General features: G+C 40.9%; 1 protein-coding gene across 1 annotated transcript in view; it reads left to right on the forward strand.

The window, feature by feature from the left end:
* Positions 1-21512, forward strand: part of LOC109031131 (uncharacterized) — a 51669-nt gene that overhangs the window by 9476 nt on the left and 20681 nt on the right. Inside the window, exons 3-4 of the mRNA XM_019042475.2 lie at positions 159-249; positions 19229-19432. Coding sequence (XP_018898020.2) covers positions 159-249; positions 19229-19432 — 295 coding nt within the window. The remainder of the gene's footprint in view (positions 1-158; positions 250-19228; positions 19433-21512) is intronic.

Raw genomic sequence — 21512 nt, forward strand, 5'->3', positions numbered from 1 at the left:
AACCCGAAGACACGGGGTTAGAGATGGCACTCCTGTCACACACCATGCGACTCGGAAGAGGTAAATATTTAAAGCGTTCTCGTGTAAGTTTGCAGTGGCATTACCTAAATAGCTATGCCAATACGCCCAAAGTCTAATGTAGTGATCTTCTGTTACAGAATTGGAGCCAAGTTTTCCGTACAGAGATGTTCAAATCAAATGGAATGTTGACGTCAAACAGTTCTACGAACTCCAGTCTGAAATCGGCAGGTTAGTGACCGTTTCTTAGTACATTTTGAGTTTTTATTTATTTATTTATTTATTTATTTTTAAATTTAATGCATAGAGGTGTGAAGCGTTCAGCTGATAGAATGCAATAAAATCCAAACTTTAGGGTTACTATAATTGCGTATGCGTATAGTTTTCACATGTTTTTTTTTTTTTTTTTTTTTTTTTTTTTTTTTTTTTTTTTTTGTATACTCTACACGTAAACATTGTTGTTACTTTCAATGATAGCGAGGGAGTCTTCCTTTTACGAATTAATACCAAAATGGAGGAGTCTAAATCCTTCCGCACTTTAAAATGTAAACTCAAAACAGAAATAATTTGCTTTCTTGTAATAAAGGTTACAAATCAACGCAGAATGTTATATACTGACCATGCTTTATTATTTTCAAATGGATGAATGCATATAATAGTCAAATTACGTCATTTTGTGTGTTTTCTCATTCATTTCATAACTTTATCACGTGGCTATCATCGCCGATGACCAAAACCACAATATGTTTACCACCAATTCACTTTGCCTTCCCCTAAAAAAAAGGGAAGAAGAAAACAATTTCAAAGCCCTCGCAATAGCCTCACATTCTCCGAGTTTAGCAAAAAGGTGCCCAGAATTCTTTCTCACTCAGAAACAAATAACTCACCACTGATTTCTCTTCGTGAATAAGAGCTTTTACAAACGTATCCATGTATTCGGTTCCTCTCAGCTGAACTCAATCCTGTTGTGATGCGTAGAATTTCGCTGTTTGTTTCCCCAAGATTCTGGCAGCACGGTCCGTTACAGACGTTTCACGCTTCGGAACAAAATCAGCATAAACAACGACGCCGATTGCACGACGGGCAATTAATTATTTTTACGACATTAATTACGAATTAAACTTATTATTTCGAAAGGTGAAAACTTCCGCATTGGCAGGAGTCATCTCAGATAGATTTTTGAATGAAACGCCCCCGCGCGCTGCCACGGGAATCTGAGAGTAGCGACGCATGTTTTCAATATACGTGCGTTTAAAGCTGAGGTTTCACAGACAGCGTGCGACGCGAGTTGCGCCCTCGCGGCTTCGCGCGATCGAGTGTGATTATTTAAACCCACCTGCCAATTGACCACTAGACAAGCACGAATTTAAGCAATCTGATACATGTTTCGTCACCAGAATTTTACGTAGAACACGATTTGTGCAACGAAAATTACTGAAACCAATTCCTAACGAAGATATTAACGTTTTTATTTCACATTGGTCACAAGGAACTCAAAGCTCTACTTGAGTCAAATCGCGCACTATAATGGTTTCAGCAAGCTCCTCAATCGAGCAATGTCATTTCCCATCATGTGTTGTTTAAACCATGAAAAATTTACTATAGCTGAGCCAAAGCGTCAAGATTGAGGTTTGCAGATTTTTATATCGCAGAGACTGTCATGATAACGTTCAACGCGCGATGTGAATCACGTGGAGCATTGAGTTTTCATGAGCGGGTGGTTAAAATTCACGCATCAAGAATCATTAAATATCTTCGTAAGGAGTTGTTTTCGGTAATTTTTGTTGTGCGCATCGTATTTTACGTGAAATTTTGGTTCAGAAACACGTATCAGAATGCTGAAATTCGTACCTTGTCCAATGGTCCATTGATGAATCATTTTCGACTGATCTTGGTCCCTATCTTTGCAGGGTTGTTTATCGATCAAAGTCGTGGGATAACGATTCAACATTCCTCCAGCTGTTGCCTTTGCAAATGGGCTTCGCGTCCCAAACGTTGGTGACGGCGGAGAGTATTAACATTTTTGCACCCGGTCGCATGAATTTACCGCGCTGGCAATTTCATGTCGTGCGTTGTCTGTGCAAAAGCGGGTGTCTATTCAAAAGCTGTTTGTTGGTATACTAAATTAGATCGTCCTCGATGAAATGAGGGGCTTGGAGCACGAGGCGCATAAGCACAGTTTTTCTCTATTTTGAGGAATAAGTGTCGGAAGTTTCGAACTTACACGGATCCTTATGGTGGGAAAAAGTTCAAACTGACTTTTTGCTGCTTAGAAATTGGAATTTGAGCTAAAATTTTTCACAGAGTATGCATCAGCACTAGTTTTACTTCAAATCATTAATAACTAAATGTTTTCAAAAATTATACTTATGTTCACCATACGTAATTACCCAAGAAAAAATAATCGGCTCAGTTGAATCTCTCAGTTCGAAAATAACCGAACTCGGGTTTTTTATGGTGTTCATTTCTTCGCGCAGAAACACTCCCTTTTCTGGCTGTTACGCAGTTTAGATTGTCTCAAGTAGTAACAGTTAGAAGTAAAAACATGCTTAGGGGTCTCTCAACCGCCTCATTACTCGACGATGACGGCGCAGAGATACAACTATTCGATCTTGATGGATGTCCATGTTGCATCCACAAAATTGAAGGCGCGAGGCTTGAACTTGCAGTGCTTCACTGTATGCTGCCAATGAGATGTCCCTCAGATTCTGTAGAAAAGTTAAAAACGAAGCCTCTGGGAAGTCTACTCACACGGCTGCATATCCTCCTTGCAACAATCACTGGAAAAAAAAAAAAAAAAACACATTGGATCTAGAGTCCAGACTCTTGAAAACATTGACAAGAAAAAATACTATTGATTCAATCGGATTTTTGCTTGAATCAAAAGGAAATCCGCTTAAATTAAGAGGCTTGGTTCTTGATTTAAGCTAGATTCTGATTGAATCAAGAGTACTTTCCTTGTCGATGTTTTTAAGAGTCTGGACTCTGGATCCAATTGTTTTTTTTTTTTTTTTTTTTTTTTTTTTTTTTTTCCAGTGATGCAACAGACGCATTGCGCGTTTGATAGAAAGTATACCAGACTCGTTCAAAATGCGCATTGTGATTTTTTGGGATTTTACCGATAAAAAATCTATTCACTTAGCTGTGTGCTGTATTTCTTGCGTGCGAATGACCCATTCTATAGTAAATTGAAAGAAAATTCACATTTTACAAAAGAGAGAATCTGGCAACGTTCGATTGGCCATACGGCGTTTTTACCGAGCACAAATCTGCAGTCTGCGCTACTGACCCAGCGGACCCAGGAAGAATGAGATCACACTGCGGGTCGTACTACGTCGGGACGCGAAGGAAAAACCGCGAACGCGCATTCGATTCTCGAGAGACTTAAACGGTTTTCGCCGAGACCCGGCGTCGGACGGTTATGACACGGGCGCGAATGCCTGGAAAAGGCAGAGTGAGGTTATTCATGCTTGGAATTCGGATCCGACGGCTGTAGCATAGCGTCCGCATGTTTATGAGTTAAAAATACCCCCGTTGAAAATGCGCGGCTAAACTATATTTAAGCCTCCGTCGCACGGTGGAGCGAGCCATCCAGTGAGGTCGCACATGAGATTCTTGGATAAATAACTGAAAAATTTAGATTTTTATTGTGTCAATTCAGCCCATATATGCCCAAAACTATTTTTTTTTTTTTAAATTTATTTTTTATTTCCTTGTTGTTTTGGACGAACTGGAAAAAAAATACATCGGATCTAGGAGTCCAGCCTCTTAAAAATATCGACAAGAAAAAATACTCTTGATTCAATCAGATTTAAGCTTAAATCCAGGACCAAGCCTCTTAATTTGGAGCGGATTTCCTTTTGATTTAAGCTTAAAACTGATTTAATCAAGAGTCCTTTTTCTTGTCAATGTTTTCAAGAGTCTGGACTCTAGATCCAATGTGCTTTTTTTCCAGTGATTCCTGACGGGTCATAGTATGACATGGATGCTCAAAAATTTCTTGAAATCCAAATATTATCAACCGATCGATCAAAAATCGAGTCCTCCTCCCAAATTCTCAAGAGCCACCTTGACGAGAATATGAGTTTTAAAGTTTCCAACCTCTCCCACTGATTCGCTCTATTGTGCGCCGCACGGCAGATCGAGTCAATAGGAGAGATCGGACAAAATTTGGGAACTTTAAACGCTTGTAACTCCGTTTATACAAAACTTTGAGATTTTAAAAGTGGTTCCATGGGTTTCCTCGTAAAATTTTCTTCTAAAAACACCCCTTGAAATTTAAAATGTGACGAAATTAGCATCAAAACTTGCAGCTTTAGTAAAAAAATAATCATGTCCGACCTCTCTAATTAACTCGATCTCCTGTGCGCCGTTGAGACTCGCGTCCACGGCGACTCCCGGCTGCTGCAGTCGTCTCCCCAGGTCATTAAATGATCACGCAATCATTGCCCCCCCCCCCCCCCCCCCGGAAAGGATTTGTCATTGGAAGCTAACGGATGGAGTCTCTGCTAAAGTTTTCCGGTTTGATTATCTGCTTTTGGTTCCTTTTGGTTAAGGTGATTCGATGGACGCCATATTTTGTGTCAGAACGGCATGCGATATATCGCATCAATTGGTTCCATATTTTCAGCTACTCGTCATTTTTCTTCTATTTTGAGATCGCAATTCTGTTGTCAGGAGTCTAAAGCACTCACTTACCAATTTTGGCAGAGAAATTCAACGTAGTAAAGGCGTGGTTTTTTCAGAGAGAAAATATCGCATTCGAGTGCAGTTTCGATATCAGTATCGAATGCGATGTTTTCTCTCTGAAAAAACCACGCCTTTATTAAGTTGAATTTCTATATTAAAATTGGTAAGTGAGTGCTTTAGACTCCTGACAACAGTGTGCGATCTCAAAATAGGAGAAAAATGACAAGTAGCTGAAAATATGGAACCAATTGATGCGATATATCGCATGCCGTTCTGACACAAAATATGGCGTCCATCGAATCACCTTAATATTAAATACATCAACCAGAACAACTTATTTGATCAACTGAATTTTTGTTAAATCGACCGATTTTTCAAGTTACTCCGAGACACCTCGAGATCAAGGAATTGTTCTGATGACTGAAAGCCCACTGCACTCACTTTCGTTTATCAGTTGCGACATGCAGATGACAAGTTGATTGTCAATTTCAAAATCCGAGTTTTCTTAGTGGTTTGTGCCTAGCTTTCACGGACTTGAAGTTTTCCAACCAAGAAGAATTGGCCAATTTAACTGAGCGAATAATCAACCAGGCCGTATGGGGGACTGTACTCAGTACTGTCACAGGTTTAGCAAGCCTGCGGACCCCAGCTGGTAGCCCCTGCCTTAAAGGGGGGTGGAGATGGTCACCGGCTTCATGGCGTATGAACCACTCATCAGAGGGGCAGACAGGGCTCATAGCTGTGGTGAAAGCAGCCTGTCTAGGAGACGGTACTCCAAAATCAAACCCTGCACTGAGAAAAAACTATGGTTTATAAACCTATTAGAGGTAAATATGGAACACCTATAATAGTCGTAAATAAACTAATGATTCTCGGTCTGTGAACCATACTAAGGTCTCTGTACCTAATTGAGGTACAGGTACCATAACTAAGGTATATGTGCTATTATTATATGTAGAGGTACTACTATTAGTGGTGTTCCATATTTACCTCTAATAGGTTTATAAGCCATAGTTTTTTCTCAGTGTGGTCCTCCAGGTTGGGGGTTGGGGCATCGGGCTAACTCCCCGATACCCGGAAAAAAACTTAATGTTAAAAAGCCTAATAAAGATAGCCTCGGTGATAATGGAAAAAAACGGATTTTGCGACACAAACTACGGAAAAGGACAATGGTTTTTGGGACATGGAATGTACACACTGAGAAAAAACTATGGTTTATAAACCTATTAGAGGTAAATATGGAACACCTATAATAGTCGTAAATAAACTACTGATTCTCGGTCTGTGAACCATACTAAGGTCTCTGTACCTAATTAAGGTACAGAGACCATAACTAAGGTATATGTGCTATTATTATATGTAGAGGTACTACTATTAGTGGTGTTCCATATTTACCACTAATAGGTTTATAAACCATAGTTTTTTCTCAGTGCAGGGCATTTCTAATAAATTTTATCGGGGGGCTTTTGCTAGAATCAAGTGCCAAGGAAGGCTTTCAGATGGTTTTTTTGTCACCAAGGGGCTTAAGCAGGGATGTTGTCTGTCACCGACGCTGTTTAAGATATATCTAGAGCACGTTCTGAAGGAGTAGAAAAGAAAGTGTGCCGGCATGCACTGAGAAAAAACTATGGTTTATAAACCTATTAGTGGTAAATATGGAACACCACTAATAGTAGTACCTCTACGTATAATAATAGCACATATACCTTAGTTATGGTCTCTGTACCTTAATTAGGTACAGAGACCTTAGTATGGTTCACAGACCGAGAATCAGTAGTTTATTTACGACTATTATAGGTGTTCCATATTTACCTCTAATAGGTTTATAAACCATAGTTTTTTCTCAGTGTGGGCGTCCCTCTAAATGACCAAGAAACGCTTTTCACGCTATGCTTTGCTGACGACCAGGTAGTCATAAGTCAAGATCACGATGACGCGGAGTATATGACCCGGAAGTTGGTGGAGGAGTACCGCAAATGGGGCCTCGAGGTTAGTGTCCGTAAGACAAAAAAGATGTCAGTCGGAGGTGCTCAGCAAAGCATAGTCCTGGAGGATGGTCAACATATAGAAAGTTGCGAACAATACAAGTACCTGGGGGTGAACCTGACTTCGGATGGGAAGCTGGATCAGGCCATTCGGGACCGTAATCTTCTAGGAAGGAAAGCCATCGCCATGCTTAATGGGATCCTTTGGGACCAAAGGATTTCCAAAGACAACAAGAAGAGGATTTATAACTCGGTTGTCAAGCCTATTATCACCTATGGCAGTGAAGTGTGGCAGTTGAAGAAGCGGACCCAAGAAATGCTCAAGGCGACCGAGATGGATTTCTGGCGAAGATCGGCTGGAATCTCGAGGAGAGAACGTGTCAGGAATGAACGTGTCCGAGAGATAATGGGCGTTGAGGGGACGATTGTGCACGATATCATGACCAAGCAATTGGTATGGTATGGGCATGTGCAGAGAATGGCTGATACCAGGTTGCCGAAGAAGGTGTTGGAGTGGGTCCCCCCAGGTAGGCGACGGAGAGGGCGTCCAGCCAAACGGTGGGTAGAGGGCATCCGTGAAGAGATGGAGAGATGCCAGCTTCCGGAGGATCTCTACCATGACAGATTCCTGTGGAGAATAGGCGTCGCAGAGCGCCCTAGTGCGCCGTAAAAGCGGCTCATACATACATACGAATAATCAACCAATGTAAATTAAAGAGCATTAGACAACATTTTGGTCAGTTTTCTCATTGTATACCCACGGCTAATTTCAAGAAGAACAAAAGTCACGGCGACCGAAGACAATTTAATGGGTGCTCCAGGGTTACACCGTCAGACTGCAAAAGGAGAGTTTCATGTGGGTCATAATAAGACTTTTATTTTTGAAGTTTTTTTTAAATTCTAAATATGCCCGCGGTCGGAGCTGAGCCTCTTCAATTCCATTGTAAAAGTGTAGTATTTAATTTTGGCGACAGTTATGGAAAACTCTACCGCAAATTAGGTTTGTGGTTTAACTCTCACTGTACTATTACACTGAGAAAAAACTATGGCTTATAAACCTATTAGAGGTAAATATGGAACACCACTAATAGTAGTACCTCTACATATAATAATAGCACATATACCTTAGTTATGGTACCTGTACCTTAATTAGGTACAGAGACCGTAGTATGGTTCACAGACCGAGAATCATTAGTTTATTTACGACTATTATAGGTGTTCCATATTTACCTCTAATTGGTTTATAAACCATAGTTTTTTCTCAGTGTAGATCACAACCTACTATCTTCTCTACGTGTTGTTCACTTACATACATTGCGGTTCCTCGGTGTGATAATTTGGCAGTTGTTTCGATGTAGTATAAAACCATGGATTTTGGTGATTGTAATAATTAGTCTAGTAATCCTGTCACATCGCTGCTGTAAGAAAAACAATGTTACTCTGAGCCTGGGAAAGCGAGCAGATTCATCAATAAACTTAACAAAATTCACGGCTCTCAAATTCCCGTAATACATTGCTATCGTACATCCGTAAAGTAACTACTTCTTTCCTTTTCGAGTGCGTTTAAAAAAAGGGATTAGATCTATTCTCTACGCCAAAAGAGGATGAAAGTTGGCAATACAGCTTTTAAAAGCCCAGGTGCGGAGTCGACAAGGGGTGCTGACGAAGAGATGCCCTAAATGTTGACAGCTCGTATGACGTCACTGTGTCAAACTCGTGACAAGTTCCCTGATGTTGCATCTCACGGAATTGCTCTCCTCACAAGTTTGACGTACAGAGAGAGGAGTGCATACTCTTCGGAAAAGGCTTTGAATGACATGATTTATCGCATCCGTTTGTCTTGATCTGAGGAAGAAGAAAACACACGTAAAAATGTGAGACACTGACTGCATTTTTTCCTGGAGACTTTGACTACCTTTTTCCGGTAAAAAAACCACTACTTCTATAGCTTCATAAAAGTGCTCTACATTGCGAAATCATCGGTAGTTATGCTGTTTCTAAAATCAGCCTTTATAAATGGTTTCCTATTGTAAAACATATAGTTTCAGATGTAGTACAACACGCGATTTGGCAAGATCTCAGGTCCTAAAAAGTTGATACAACTAAGTTTTGACTTTTACCTAGAGCTATACCATAGACAGATTCAAGGGGGCGTAAGCCTACCCCCCCCCCCCCCTCTATTCGAAAAAATGATTCAGAAAAAGGGAAGAAAGATTAAGGGAAGGAACGAAGGAAATAAGAAGGAAGGAAGCTTACATTTTGTGATTATTCTTAGCGAAATTGACTCAAGCTGCATTTCAGATGTTTCAAAATTTCGAAAATTCTCTGGGAGAAGCCCCCTACACACTCCTCCCCCCCCCCCGTTCGCAGCGTCTGGATCCGCCTACCTACGAGCTTTACGAAATATAAATTAGACATATTTGTTTGCGATGTTGCCAATTTTGTCTAAAAAAGCGGCTCAATATTGTGTCGCTCTGAATATTCCGAAAGGAGCAACATCGGAATGGAGGACTATGGAATGGAGTCTTTAGGGAATTCGGTGAGAAGAAAATATATTTCGTCTCGAATCGTGGCGACCGCACAACAATGAATGGCTGCCGTCCAAAAATTAGCGCGGAGATTTAGTTGCTTCTCGACCGGCCGGCTTGTGCGCTTGGATACATTACGCAGACGATAAACAAATTAAGGAAAGAAAGAAAAACATAGCTTTTTCTTCAGAATTTCAGTTTTTTTCTCTATTTAACGTCACTTCCTTCCGGTCCTATTCACAGAAATAATGAGATGACTCCAACACGCAAGATCTCACTCAAAGCGCGGAGAACTGACGTTATTTGGACGTGTTCATAATCTTTCCTTAAACAGCTTCTTATCCCTTACGAAGACCCTATACGGTTGCGTCGTGACTGATGGAAGTTCAGAGGAGTCCTTAACGTAACATTATTTGGATCGCATCTAGCAAAAACGAACCAGTGCGATTACAGTGTTTTCAAAATCGTGCAACTTCTCCTATTCTTTTTAAAATCATTTTTGTACGTACACTGTACAGTATTACAATTTACGCAATTATTTCCCTTTAAAATTACCGCATTTTTGGTGGGAAGCAAAAACTATTTCCTATTATGAGAGATATTTTAGTTAATTATAAATAAGCAACATTTCTACGACACTGTGATCGCGCTGGTTCCCTCGTGCTAAATGCGATCTATTTGTAGGACAATTTTGACGAACTTGAAGTAAAATTGGACGTATTTCTATCAAACGGGACTATGTGCATTAAGACATGAGCCCTGAGCCCCATAAGAATACGTGCATAACAGGGCTCACGTCATAATTCACATAGTTCTGTTTGACAGAAATACGTCAAATTGAGGAGAGTATAACTGTGAAAACAGATTCTTACAGGGAATTAGAATGATTCATCACAACAAAAAATACAAAATACTAAGGAATACATTTCTCGATTTTGAAAATTTTCAGATACGTCAGAAACTACCCTGATACTTGCAAAATCCCGGATATACTTTCTACTTCAATTTGTAATTATTTTCGTTGTGAGAAATCATTATAATCCCTTGTAAGGATACATTTCGAAAGATGTACTCTTATATTCTTCTCCAGATTTCGAAGAATTGTCCCTTTTATGAGGCTACGTGGTGACCTTCTTACAGAAAGGAGCTATTTGAGGAATTATTGCAAATACGGTCGCCACAGAATGCCTGATAAGAGAATTAATTTAATACAGAAACTTGCGTAACTTAACCGTACCTCTAAGATTTGCAAGCTTAACTTAAATAGACCATTTAGCTCTCATTCCTGATTAGATACATCGTCACCCCCGGCCGAAGTATCACAAGCGTCATGCGACAGCTCAAAATTTCCGCCGTCATTTTACTTTTTACAAAGAAATTATTGGTTGAATCTGTCTGAACATTTCACTGAATTTTATCGGCACCACGAAGAAAATTCAGCAAAATGTTCGGACAGCTTCGTTAAACAATTTCTCCGTAAAAAAATAAAATGGCAGTGGAAATTTTGAAACGTCGGGTGGTGCTTGTGATACTTTGGCCGGAAGGTGACAATATTATTATCATTTTTTTGGTTACATCATTTCATTTATCAGTAGTGTAAGATAGTGTGGTATAGGGAAGTATGTTTGGCTGTGCTCATATAGGTCTTCTGACATTTCGTCGCACCTCTAACGTAAAGTCCTATACTGAGAAAAAACTATGACTTATAAACCTATTAGAGGTAAATATGGAACACCACTAATAGTAGTACCTCTACATATAATAATAGCACATATACCTTAGTTATGGTACGGGGTACCTTAATTAGATACAGAGACCTTAGTATGGTTCACAGACCGAGAATCATTAGTTTATTTACGACTATTATAGGTGTTCCATATTTACCTCTAATAGGTTTATAAACCATAGTTTTTTCTCAGTGATATCGCGATTTCTACGTGATCCCTGTTCTCCGTTTGACTGTATGCTTCCCAGTGGCGTGGCGTGAATTGCGATATATCGATTGTAATACCATATAAACCTATGGAAAAGGATCGATAAACAGGGTGTTCGCAGCAAACACCTTAATAATCGATCCTTTACCATGGGTTTAAATGACATAACAACCGATATATCGCAATTCACGCCACGCCACTGATGCTTCCCGCGGCTCATATGGCAATGGAGATACGTCCTTACGTCAGACTACAAAACTACGTAACTACAAAATGAGCCCGGGAGAGCATCGAGTTATACAGACGACAGAGTTCATCACGAAGTTAGGTCACGTCCTTTTTGTCAGGAGAAACACAAGTTGCGGTTTATAAAATAATAAATAAATACACTTTTATGAACGGTTTTATTTTTATGGGTAACATTAAACTACAAATCAATTGAACATAAAATAAATGGCTCGATCAAATTCCAAAATCAAATAAACGTTCTGTTACGTATAGCAGGATATTTGAACATTTTTGCACATTTTAAAGGCTTGTAAGGTTTCCTGCGCGAGTTTTTTCACGATGAACATTTGAGTGAGTGATTCCTCACACCACTCACATAATTCGACACTCCATTTTATTACTACGCTATTCTTATCTTATTGACATTATCGTTACCCTTCAAAGCGCGTGTAGATCAAGAGCATTAAACGCTCCGGTATGTCGAAGCCAAGCGAAGTTGCAAGATTGACATGATATACGTATTCTTACTCGTATAACGCATTGGGATGACAGATATTACTTCAATTATCTTTAAACAGCAATTGCATCCATGAATGAGCTATTGTTGATGATTAGAGAGGATAACTTTCGTGCATGACTTATCAGCTTTTTTAGATTATTATTAATTTCTCCTACTAGGAAAGTTAACACTTTCTTTTAGATAAATGTTATTAAAAACATTAGGAGAAAGAGAAACATCAGAGATACTTCACGACTGCCCAGAACCAATTGAACTTGTTTAAAAATACGCGGGGTGCGTGGCAAACCATGCCACGCATTTTAGTATTCTTTCATCTTCTTTTTACTTTTTTTAACCAGGGTAAGGGGAAAGCGTTGCATTTTATAGCGGAAAAATATTAAAGAGTATATTTGGCTATACGTAAGTTAATTTTGAGACGAGAAGAGTGTCGGTTTGGCTAGAAAATGTTTGAGGTGCTGCTACGTGTTCGGGGTTTCTCTCGAGTGGGGCCCCCCTCACCAACCTAAAGTCCTCCTTCACATGGGGTTTTCAAGTTTTTGGGGCCCCCTATTCTCAAATTCTCAGTCCTGCCGGGGCCCCCTGAGCCATCCGGCAGAATTTTCTGGGATGCTGAAGCACCCCAGCACCCCTGCTGGCTGATTATTGAAATTGATAGACAAAGCGATAGGCAAAAAGGACATAGGGAGTAAGGAGCGACCCTAATGGTTGAAATGCGTGGTTCCTACAGACTAAGGGAGAAAATGATGGACTAACTATCGGGTTTCTCGTGGGTTACCGTTAGTTAGTCTATTACCTACTGACTTTGTCCATTGCAACCACCTGCTTCCACCAATAGGATCCCTCCGTATCCATTTTGTCTTCTTTGTATATAGCTTTGTCTATCCATTTCAATAATCGGGCCGCTGGCCGAACCGCCCCTGTTTACAACACTCTTTCCACACTGAAAAATCGCTATTGACATGGAAAGTTTTAAAACAACGGAGGGGAGGTTATTGACGGCGATGAATGAAACGGCGGAACTAGACGACACCTTGGCCAAATTTGTCGAAATGAGCGCACGTGTTGGCGATGAACTACCCTGGAATTCGCTTCCCACCGTGGAGGACAACGGAATCATTACGGGCGACAAAACCGCGGACGCCGTAAAAAGGGATAATGGAAGCGCCAACGATCTTCCTTGTTTTATGTTTATTCTTCCGCAGATAATAAAAAGGTTGCTGCGTAATCAAGCCAAGTCGCCAAATACCAGGACCGAAATAAGTTTCGGCCATGCAGCGCGCTTGGAAAACTCATTGTTGCGAAGTCGGGCAAGGTTATTTTCGTGGAGTTATCGGGAGTCTCCAGCGTTGAAGTGTTTGTCGCGCAAAGTTGCAGCCGAGGTTATACATAGATCAGAAATTATTATCAAATGTAGAGTCGTAAAAACGGCAATTTTAAGAATCTCCAGTAGAATTCGACAGTATACTTGGAGATAGAATCTTGCAAGGGATCAAAATAATTTGCAACTGCAAGAGATGAAAAATTCAAAAGAGCAGGTGTTGCAAATTTTTAGATGTGTACCTACCTTAAAGTTGGTCAAAATCGTGGAATTTTTCCCCGTATTTTGTATTTTTTTGCAGTAATAAATCATGGGTATCCCTTGCAATTATTTGTTTTCGAAGTTATCATGTTGTAAAATAACTCAAAAATGGTTGGAATTGTCGTTATAATGATGGAGTTAGTCTCCGTAAACCTACCTCAATCACAATTAAATCATATGAGCCTTTGTAAGGGTATGGGCTGTTAAAGTAATAACTATGAATACGGCCCCAATGCCAAACCTTGCCTATGTCTTGCAATGACGCAACTAAGAATTTTCACTTTCAGTCAAAACGGTTGCAAATTCTAGTTTCTATGCGAAGTTTTTCATTTTAAGAGCTGTAGAAATAAATGCTATTAATAGCACCATAGCATAGGAAAACTATACTGCATCTTGTGCACAAGATAGTTAAAAGTTGTAACCACAAATTTTCAAAATTTGATCACTTCCTTCTTAATTTGCCCTGTTATACGACACTTAAGTATTGCAGGTAATAGGAGCACATATAGCAAGGCTCAGTAGGAGGCAATTGGGGGTCTTAATAGTTGCATGTTTTTCAAATGAGTATATTATACATAATGAGTCAAGAATGCAAAATAATCATACAACTCATTTTGACTGCAATATTTAAGTGTCTTACAACAGGGCAAATTAAGAAGGAGGTGCTCAAATTTTGAAAATTAGGGGTTGAAACATTAGGTTTTCTTCTGTGCTAATTACATATATATAGGCATGCGCACTTGTGCGAAAATTGGTGCCAATTCAACGATATTGCGTGGACTTCTTATTCTGGCTACATTTTTCCGCACTCGTTTAAAAGAGGAAAAGTGAAAACTTCAGATATCGTTAAGTTTCAAAAAGCTTGAAGACCCGTCTCGTCTATTCTAGGCAAACAGAGCATCTGTATTAAATTTGATGGCAGATCTGGCGAAACTTTCAACGCCTCTGACGACCAAAAGTGTGCAGTCACATGCCCGTACTTACAAGGTGCACTAGGTATACGAGCCTAGACACCGTGTCAGATGTATACCATTCTGGTTTCAATTGACATTTTTCAATCAGAAGCCACTATTTCTGCCTCATTTTAGGAACAAGATATGTGCCATGTAGATAGGTACTTCTATGGATGACCCAGGAATTGTGGTCACTCATTAAAACATGAAGCCAAGTGGGCATATTTGTGCTAAAAGGAACTATGTTGCATGCAAACCCTGTACACATAGTTATTTTTAGCATGAATACGTTCAAATATGATCTTATCTTCCGAAAAGCAATACGTATCAGGATCGAACCCTATACTCTGCTTTAACAAGAGGGCCTAAATATTGCCAGAATAACACACTTCCATAAATCACGAGAGGTCTAAATTCTTCCATGACTATTCTAACGTGTGAAGGCGAAAAATTTCCACATTACAGACATGCTCGGCGTGGGTGAGTTGGACGACGAGTTTCCACGCTGACTGTCATATTTTTATGATTAACGCAGTTCTCTCATCGAGTTAAGTAAACTCTTTAATCAAGAACCGTGAAATTTCGCGTACAGAGCGACCGAGCAATAATAAAACGATTTCCTGTCCTTATCCTCTTTGATCATCATTCATTTCGGCGACGCTAATTTTCTTAATTTAGATGCACTCCATTCAACACGCTCGTACCGAAGAGATATACGACTCCTTGCGGTGAAAAGTCCGTCCGAAAAACGATTGATCGCGACGCGAATAAACGCGAGAGGACTCGGGTTGATGACTTGACCTATTTAACGTGGTGCGAAACCTGACCTAATCCGACCTACATAAAAGTAGAAAGACAGGATGAAGAAACTAATGCGTGTAGAACATGAGTTTAGCACCGCGGCGGCGCACATCATTCGCGGAGGCCGTCTAGCATGCTCTAGAGATTTCAAAAAATTGAACTTTCACTTTCCAAAATGAAGGTAATTTCTTCTACAATTTCTTAAAACTTGAACATTTGTTGAGGAACTAACTGTGGCCTAGCTTAGTTTAGCATGGTCATTTCAACAGAATGACGGAAGAAAGGCTATGCAAAATAGGATGCTTGACTAGCGCTCCCGTTAGAGGAGACAAAGCGGACGCCTAGTAATACGGTTAGCGACGGGGAATTTTGCATACGAAGGAGCATTACTTACTAGGGGGCTATTAGGGAGAATGCAGGACTGTAGCGGGTAGGCGCCGCTAAGCACCAGAGAGCGCAATGATAGCCCTGAGGCTTGATTTATTGGATCTCTGTCGATACGACAAGATGATAATACAGCCCCATCCCAACCATGGAATGTATCACATTTCGAAGTCGCAGGTATCTTGCTGCTCTGAATGTTTAATTATCAGTCCGTTGCTGATCTTCGGGTTGATTATTGAAGTTGATAGACGCAGCAATAAACAAAGAAGACGTAGGGAGAATGTAGCGATCTTCTTGGTGGAAACGGGTGCGGGTGCTATAGACTGAGGGAGAAAATGATGGACTAACTATCGAGGCTCTTGTGGGTTACCGTTAGTTAGTCTATTACTTACCTCCTTTGTCAATTCTAACCACCTACTTCCATCAAAAGGATCCCATCTCCTTTTCATTATTTGTCTATAGCTTTGTCTATCAATTTCAATTATCGCTGGTGGTTGTCCGGGGGGGTGGGGGGGGTTCGTAGTAGATGGACTTATAAGCGGGGTGCGCCACCCCGAGAGATCGGAGTTAACCGATGAGGAGTGTGACAGACGGCAGGGCCCAGGCGGCTCGTGGCGAGTCGGAACAGTGCGGATTTTGGCAGCCGCGGCTGGGACCCGGGGGCGGGCGGGGGGAGCGTCCCGTTGGCACGGGGCTCCCTCGCGGCGCGGCGCGGAACCGCCCTTGACCGGCCGCCGGACCCGCCACCCGAGACCGCGCTCAGTTCCGCCTCCCGGTTCTTCCCGGGTCCGGGTTTCATTACCGACGACCGATGCCCGACGACCGCCTCTCAGAGTTCGTCCGTTCCGCACAGGAGGTGCAGATGAACGAATTGACTTAACGCGAGTTTGATGGACTCGCAAACTTTTAGACAAGAAAATTACTGTACACTGGAAAAAAAAAGTTTCTTGGATCCTGAGTCCAGACTTTTGAACAATCTGACAAGAAAAAATACAATAGCTTAAATAGGATATTCTTCTTGAATCGAGAGTCAAGCCTCTTGATTAAAGCGGATTTCCTTTGATTTCAAGCAAATATCCGTTAACCTCCATGATAAATTCAATATAAACTGTACCGAAATGTCTTACACACTATTTTACTTTCAAGCATGGCCTGAATTTACATAGTTTCGCTTTCATTGGATCGGCTAAAAGCTCAATAATTAACTACTTAATACTACTTCAATAGCTTTGTTTTCTTTCGATTCTAAATGGTCCTCTTTCTTCCTGGAAGTGTTCCAATCCTGCAATTTACGATTCATATTGGTCCTCTTCTCCTCACGGGAAAACTTGCCGTTAGGACTGAAACGAAACCAACGCGACCGAGCGTTTCTTCGACTTTGGGTCTGAATCGGTAAAACAAACCTGCATTTCATTTACCTTGTTGTCAGCGAGGATTCTCTTATCATAGCCGATGTGACTTTACGATGACAGAAATACATTTGTGTCGCCGGTGGTTTTAAGCGGCTCAAAGCGAAGCGTGAATGATCGTTATCGATATTTCCCCATTTGGAGCTATGGTAAAGAATCGGTTATTACGGTGTTCGTTGCAAATAACCTGTCTATCGCTCTTTTTCCAAACGTGAAAATGACAGATCAATCGATATATCTCAAAGCACGCCACGGTCGCCACGCCACTGAAGTGACTACGTACTACGTGCCAAAAAATCGAAAACCGAGGTGATAAATCGGAAATAATTATGTTCCCGACTTTGTTCTCACACGAAAACCAATAAAGATTTCAGGGTTTTTAATTGTTGAAAGGAGTGACACCGAGGCAGCCAGGGGGCGGTACCCGCAGTTTTGTTACACGGCGAGAGAATGATAATCGCAAGATATCCACCTTGTCTGCTTGTCACGGACGGTCATTAGACGCGGGGGTGGACGGAGGGGCAAGCGGGGTGCAAGCTGCTCCTCTCCCTGGGCCGTCGGAGGGTAAGAGGGGAAGGGGCGCCACTGGGTGACAAATAATATTTGAGGTAAAATCGAATGATGTAATGGAATTATGAGTTTGGCTCAGGTCCGAGCCCGCTGCCAGCTCGGCCATTGCTCGCCTCGCCAGCGTCGCACAAAGGAACGAACGATTTGGAGAGGCTGGACATGAAATATTCGACTTAAAACCGCAAATTTTACCGTAAATTTCGTAACTTGTTTAATGGGCTGCTGTAATGAGGAAATATTATGAAAAAACCAATGGAATCATTCTGAAACCTTCACAAAGATGTGAGCTTTTAAACAGTAGCGTGGCGTGCTTTGCGATATATCGATTGACCTGCCATTTAAAATTATGAATTGAATCGATAAACAGGGTGTTCGCAACGAACACTTTAATAATCGATCTTTTACCATAGCTGCAAATGGGGAAATATCGATAAATCGCAAAGCACGCCACGCCACTGCTTTTAAAGTTTCCTTATCATGTCTGACCTCTCCCACTGACTTGCTTCACTGTGCGTCGGAGTATGCGAGCGGGGCCGCGTTCTCAGCTGCGAGAAAATCGATTCTCGATGAATTGACCGAAAGTCGATTCGACTATAATCTATCAGTTCCATTCTTCCGCATCGCACCGACTTCATTTACTTAGCAAACTAGGAAGTAGTGCAGGAATGGGATTGATATAATTATACTGATTAGTCTGCTATATTTTATCTAGTTGAATAAAGCTGATTCCATTAACTATACTTTATTATATCTTCTCAATTCTAAGATTTTATATATAAATCGCTATATGTTTAGTTTTTGGTATACACAAAATAAGTTCAGGACCCTGGGGAAATAAGGCTCAACTTGACATTGAAAAAACTGATCATAAGACGTTTCGCCCAAACTCTCGGGCATTTTCAAAAGTTCGGAAGTTTGCGGGCGAAACGTCTCGGTTTTTTTAAATGTCAATTTTAGCTTTTCCCTCCCCCCCCCCTCCCCGGATCATGTTCTTGTCTTGAGTATTGATCGAAATAGTAAATTGCCTTATTCTTCTGATACACAGGGGTACCCGTGTCCTGATTTTCATGTTTTTGGTACATTTATAGAATTGATGATTGGACAATTCTATATCACAGAAAATGCTACGTTATTCTTTTATGGTTAATATTCGTTGGATTCTACATTAATTATAATCACTTATTCCTTAACGTGCACTGGAAAAAAAACACATTGGATCTAGAGTCCAGACTCTTGAAAACATTTACAAGAAAAAGGACTCTTGATTCAATCAGATTTAAGCTTAAATCAAAAGGAAATCCGCTCAAATTAAGAGGCTTGGTTCTTGATTTAAGCGGAAATCTGATTGAATCAAGAGTATTTTTTCTTGTCGATGTTTTTAAGAGTCTGGACTCTAGATCCAATGTGGTTTTTCTTCCAGTGTGTTTAGTGTTATGTGTATTCACATTTAGTTTGTATTCAAAGTAGTGTTAGTGTTATGTGTTTATCACATTATCACACCAACCTATCCCTTCGTGTTATTGAAAATTTGTAAAGTTTTATTAGAGTTTATCAACGTATGGAAACTAACTAACATCTATCTCCCTATTTTATCTTAAATATATACTGTAATTCGTTTGTATGTTTGCAGAGGGAAGTTCGGGACGGTGTACAAGTGCAAGGAGAAGGCGACGGGGCTGGCGCTGGCGGCCAAGTTCGTTGCGGTCGGGCGTCGTCAGGATCGGAAGAACGTGGAACGGGAGGTGGAGATCATGCGGGAGCTCCAGCATCCCCGGCTCATCCAGATTTACGACGCCTTCGAGTCCAGTAACGTCATGTGCGTCGTCCTCGAGTTGTAAGTAACCAAAAGTCCGCTAGCATAGTTTGCATCGTATTCATAGTATTCATCATTTACTAGTAATTAATTTGAAACGTCTATCCAACAATCTCGAGCTGATGAGAAAATGTTACACAGGAGTTTATACCACTACAAAAGTCGTTGAATTGGTAAAAATTAAAAATAAGGTAGGATTGCGGCTACCTTAAAGTTCGAACGCGCGAGACGTGAACTCACAATTTCCGCTCTATGCTGATAGTTAGGTGTCGCGCAGATTCGGGAGAATTGATTAAAAAAAATGAGGATTGATTACATCTTTCCTATCTTCGGCTGTGTCGCTCATGTGGTCCTTGGGGCACCAATAAAAATAAGACAAACGGAACCAATGAAACATGGAAACAAGACGACGACGGTTCCAACGTCTTAATGTTGGAGAGCGTGGCACCTCGTCAATATGTAGAAGTGGTTTTGCGCGGACGGAAGAGAGCGCTGCAAGACGCTGAACTAAACGTGGAGCGTAACCTAGGAAACATACATATATACAAGAATCATAGAGTAAAATATAGGGGTCATTAGTGAAGGGGTACTTTGTACCCAAACATTTTTCTAGAACTACGACGACAAAAAATTTGAACGATCCTTGAAAGAGTCATTTAATAAAAGTACTTTGTAGAGTTTTACAACGTAAAGATATTAATTTCTCAAAGACAAACCTATAGGCATTACATAAAGTGGACAAAATAGGAGGAAAAAGGTAGAAATGGTACATAAATAAAATTGAGAAACTAGGCATTGCCGCCGATTCCCATGGAGCAGTACGAGCTTTTACCAATAGATCCATCAGTAACATACCCGCTGCAAAACGGCCGGATAGAGCGTACACCACTAACGTGGTGAACGCTCAACAGAGCGAGGGAACGGGCACGCGTTGACGACGGCGCAGTGATACAACTATTCGTACTTGATGGATGTCCGCGTTGTATCAGCAAAATTGAAGGCGCGATGGCGCGAGGCGTGAACTCGCAGTGCTCCGCTCTATGCTCTGCTGCCAAAGAAGTGTCGCTCAGATTCGGTAGAAAAGTTGAAAAACGTGGTCCGCTTACTTTGCTCCTATTACCGACTGCTGATAATCGATTTCGTTTCTTTCTTTCTTTCTTCAATTTTCAAATTGATGTCTAATTCTTTTTAGGAGGGGTTTTTAAACACGGAAGCTCGTATGTGCCGCTCTATACAATCAGCACGCCACTTTTTTGGGCAAGCCTCGGGTCAATTTGTCTCGGCTTGGGAATTTAAAGAACAATACAAAATTGTCATTCTCCTTACGACTAGAAAAACAGGTAGAGCTCAAATTGAAGACTTGGAATCTACTAAGAGCACTACAAGTGAAACAATGAGTTCTACATGGAGAAAAAATCCTCGACCTTGTAAGGGCTCTGTTTTAAATAGAAAAGAGAGTAAAACCTTGCAAACAATTCGGTCGTTATGCCGACGAGGGAGCCCAAATTTATACCAAGCTTGCAAAACTGACCCGAAAAATTTAGTTCACTACAGGAATATGAAAATGCGGTTTCTGGCTAAAGTACTTCTAATTCTTGTGTGAAATTAGGTGCAAAATTAGAGACATTTTCAGTCAGACATGTCCAACAGTTTCCTGATAAAATGCAATTTTCGAGGGTAAATTTTGTGACTTTGAAAAGAAATAAAATTGAACCGTCTAATAAACGAGTTTACAGGAAAAAAAGTTACTGCGATACTAACAGGCCAAGAGTGATTTTAGCACGAGGATGTTGGAAAATTGCATAACTGTTCGCGAATAACACGCTTGACGTGTTTAGGTATTGCATACGTTCTCTAACAACGTAATGAAGGCCTCATAAACTGTCTTCGAATGAGTTGTTGTCAAAAACCGACGTAGTGACGCGTCAAAAACACAGTGCGTAAATTTTCGTAAATTTCTCCGCTTCGTTGAAAACTCGGTCCCGATTTCGCCTCCCAACTACGCAGTTGTGCCCCTCAAAGCCGCTGCCTCTCGGTCGATCGCCCGTGGCCCTGACCCCTTGCTGTCAATCCCTCGTTTGATCCCCACAACCGTATTTTG

This window comes from Bemisia tabaci, chromosome 3, assembly GCF_918797505.1.
Source record: "Bemisia tabaci chromosome 3, PGI_BMITA_v3".
Lineage (NCBI taxonomy): Eukaryota > Metazoa > Arthropoda > Insecta > Hemiptera > Aleyrodidae > Bemisia > Bemisia tabaci.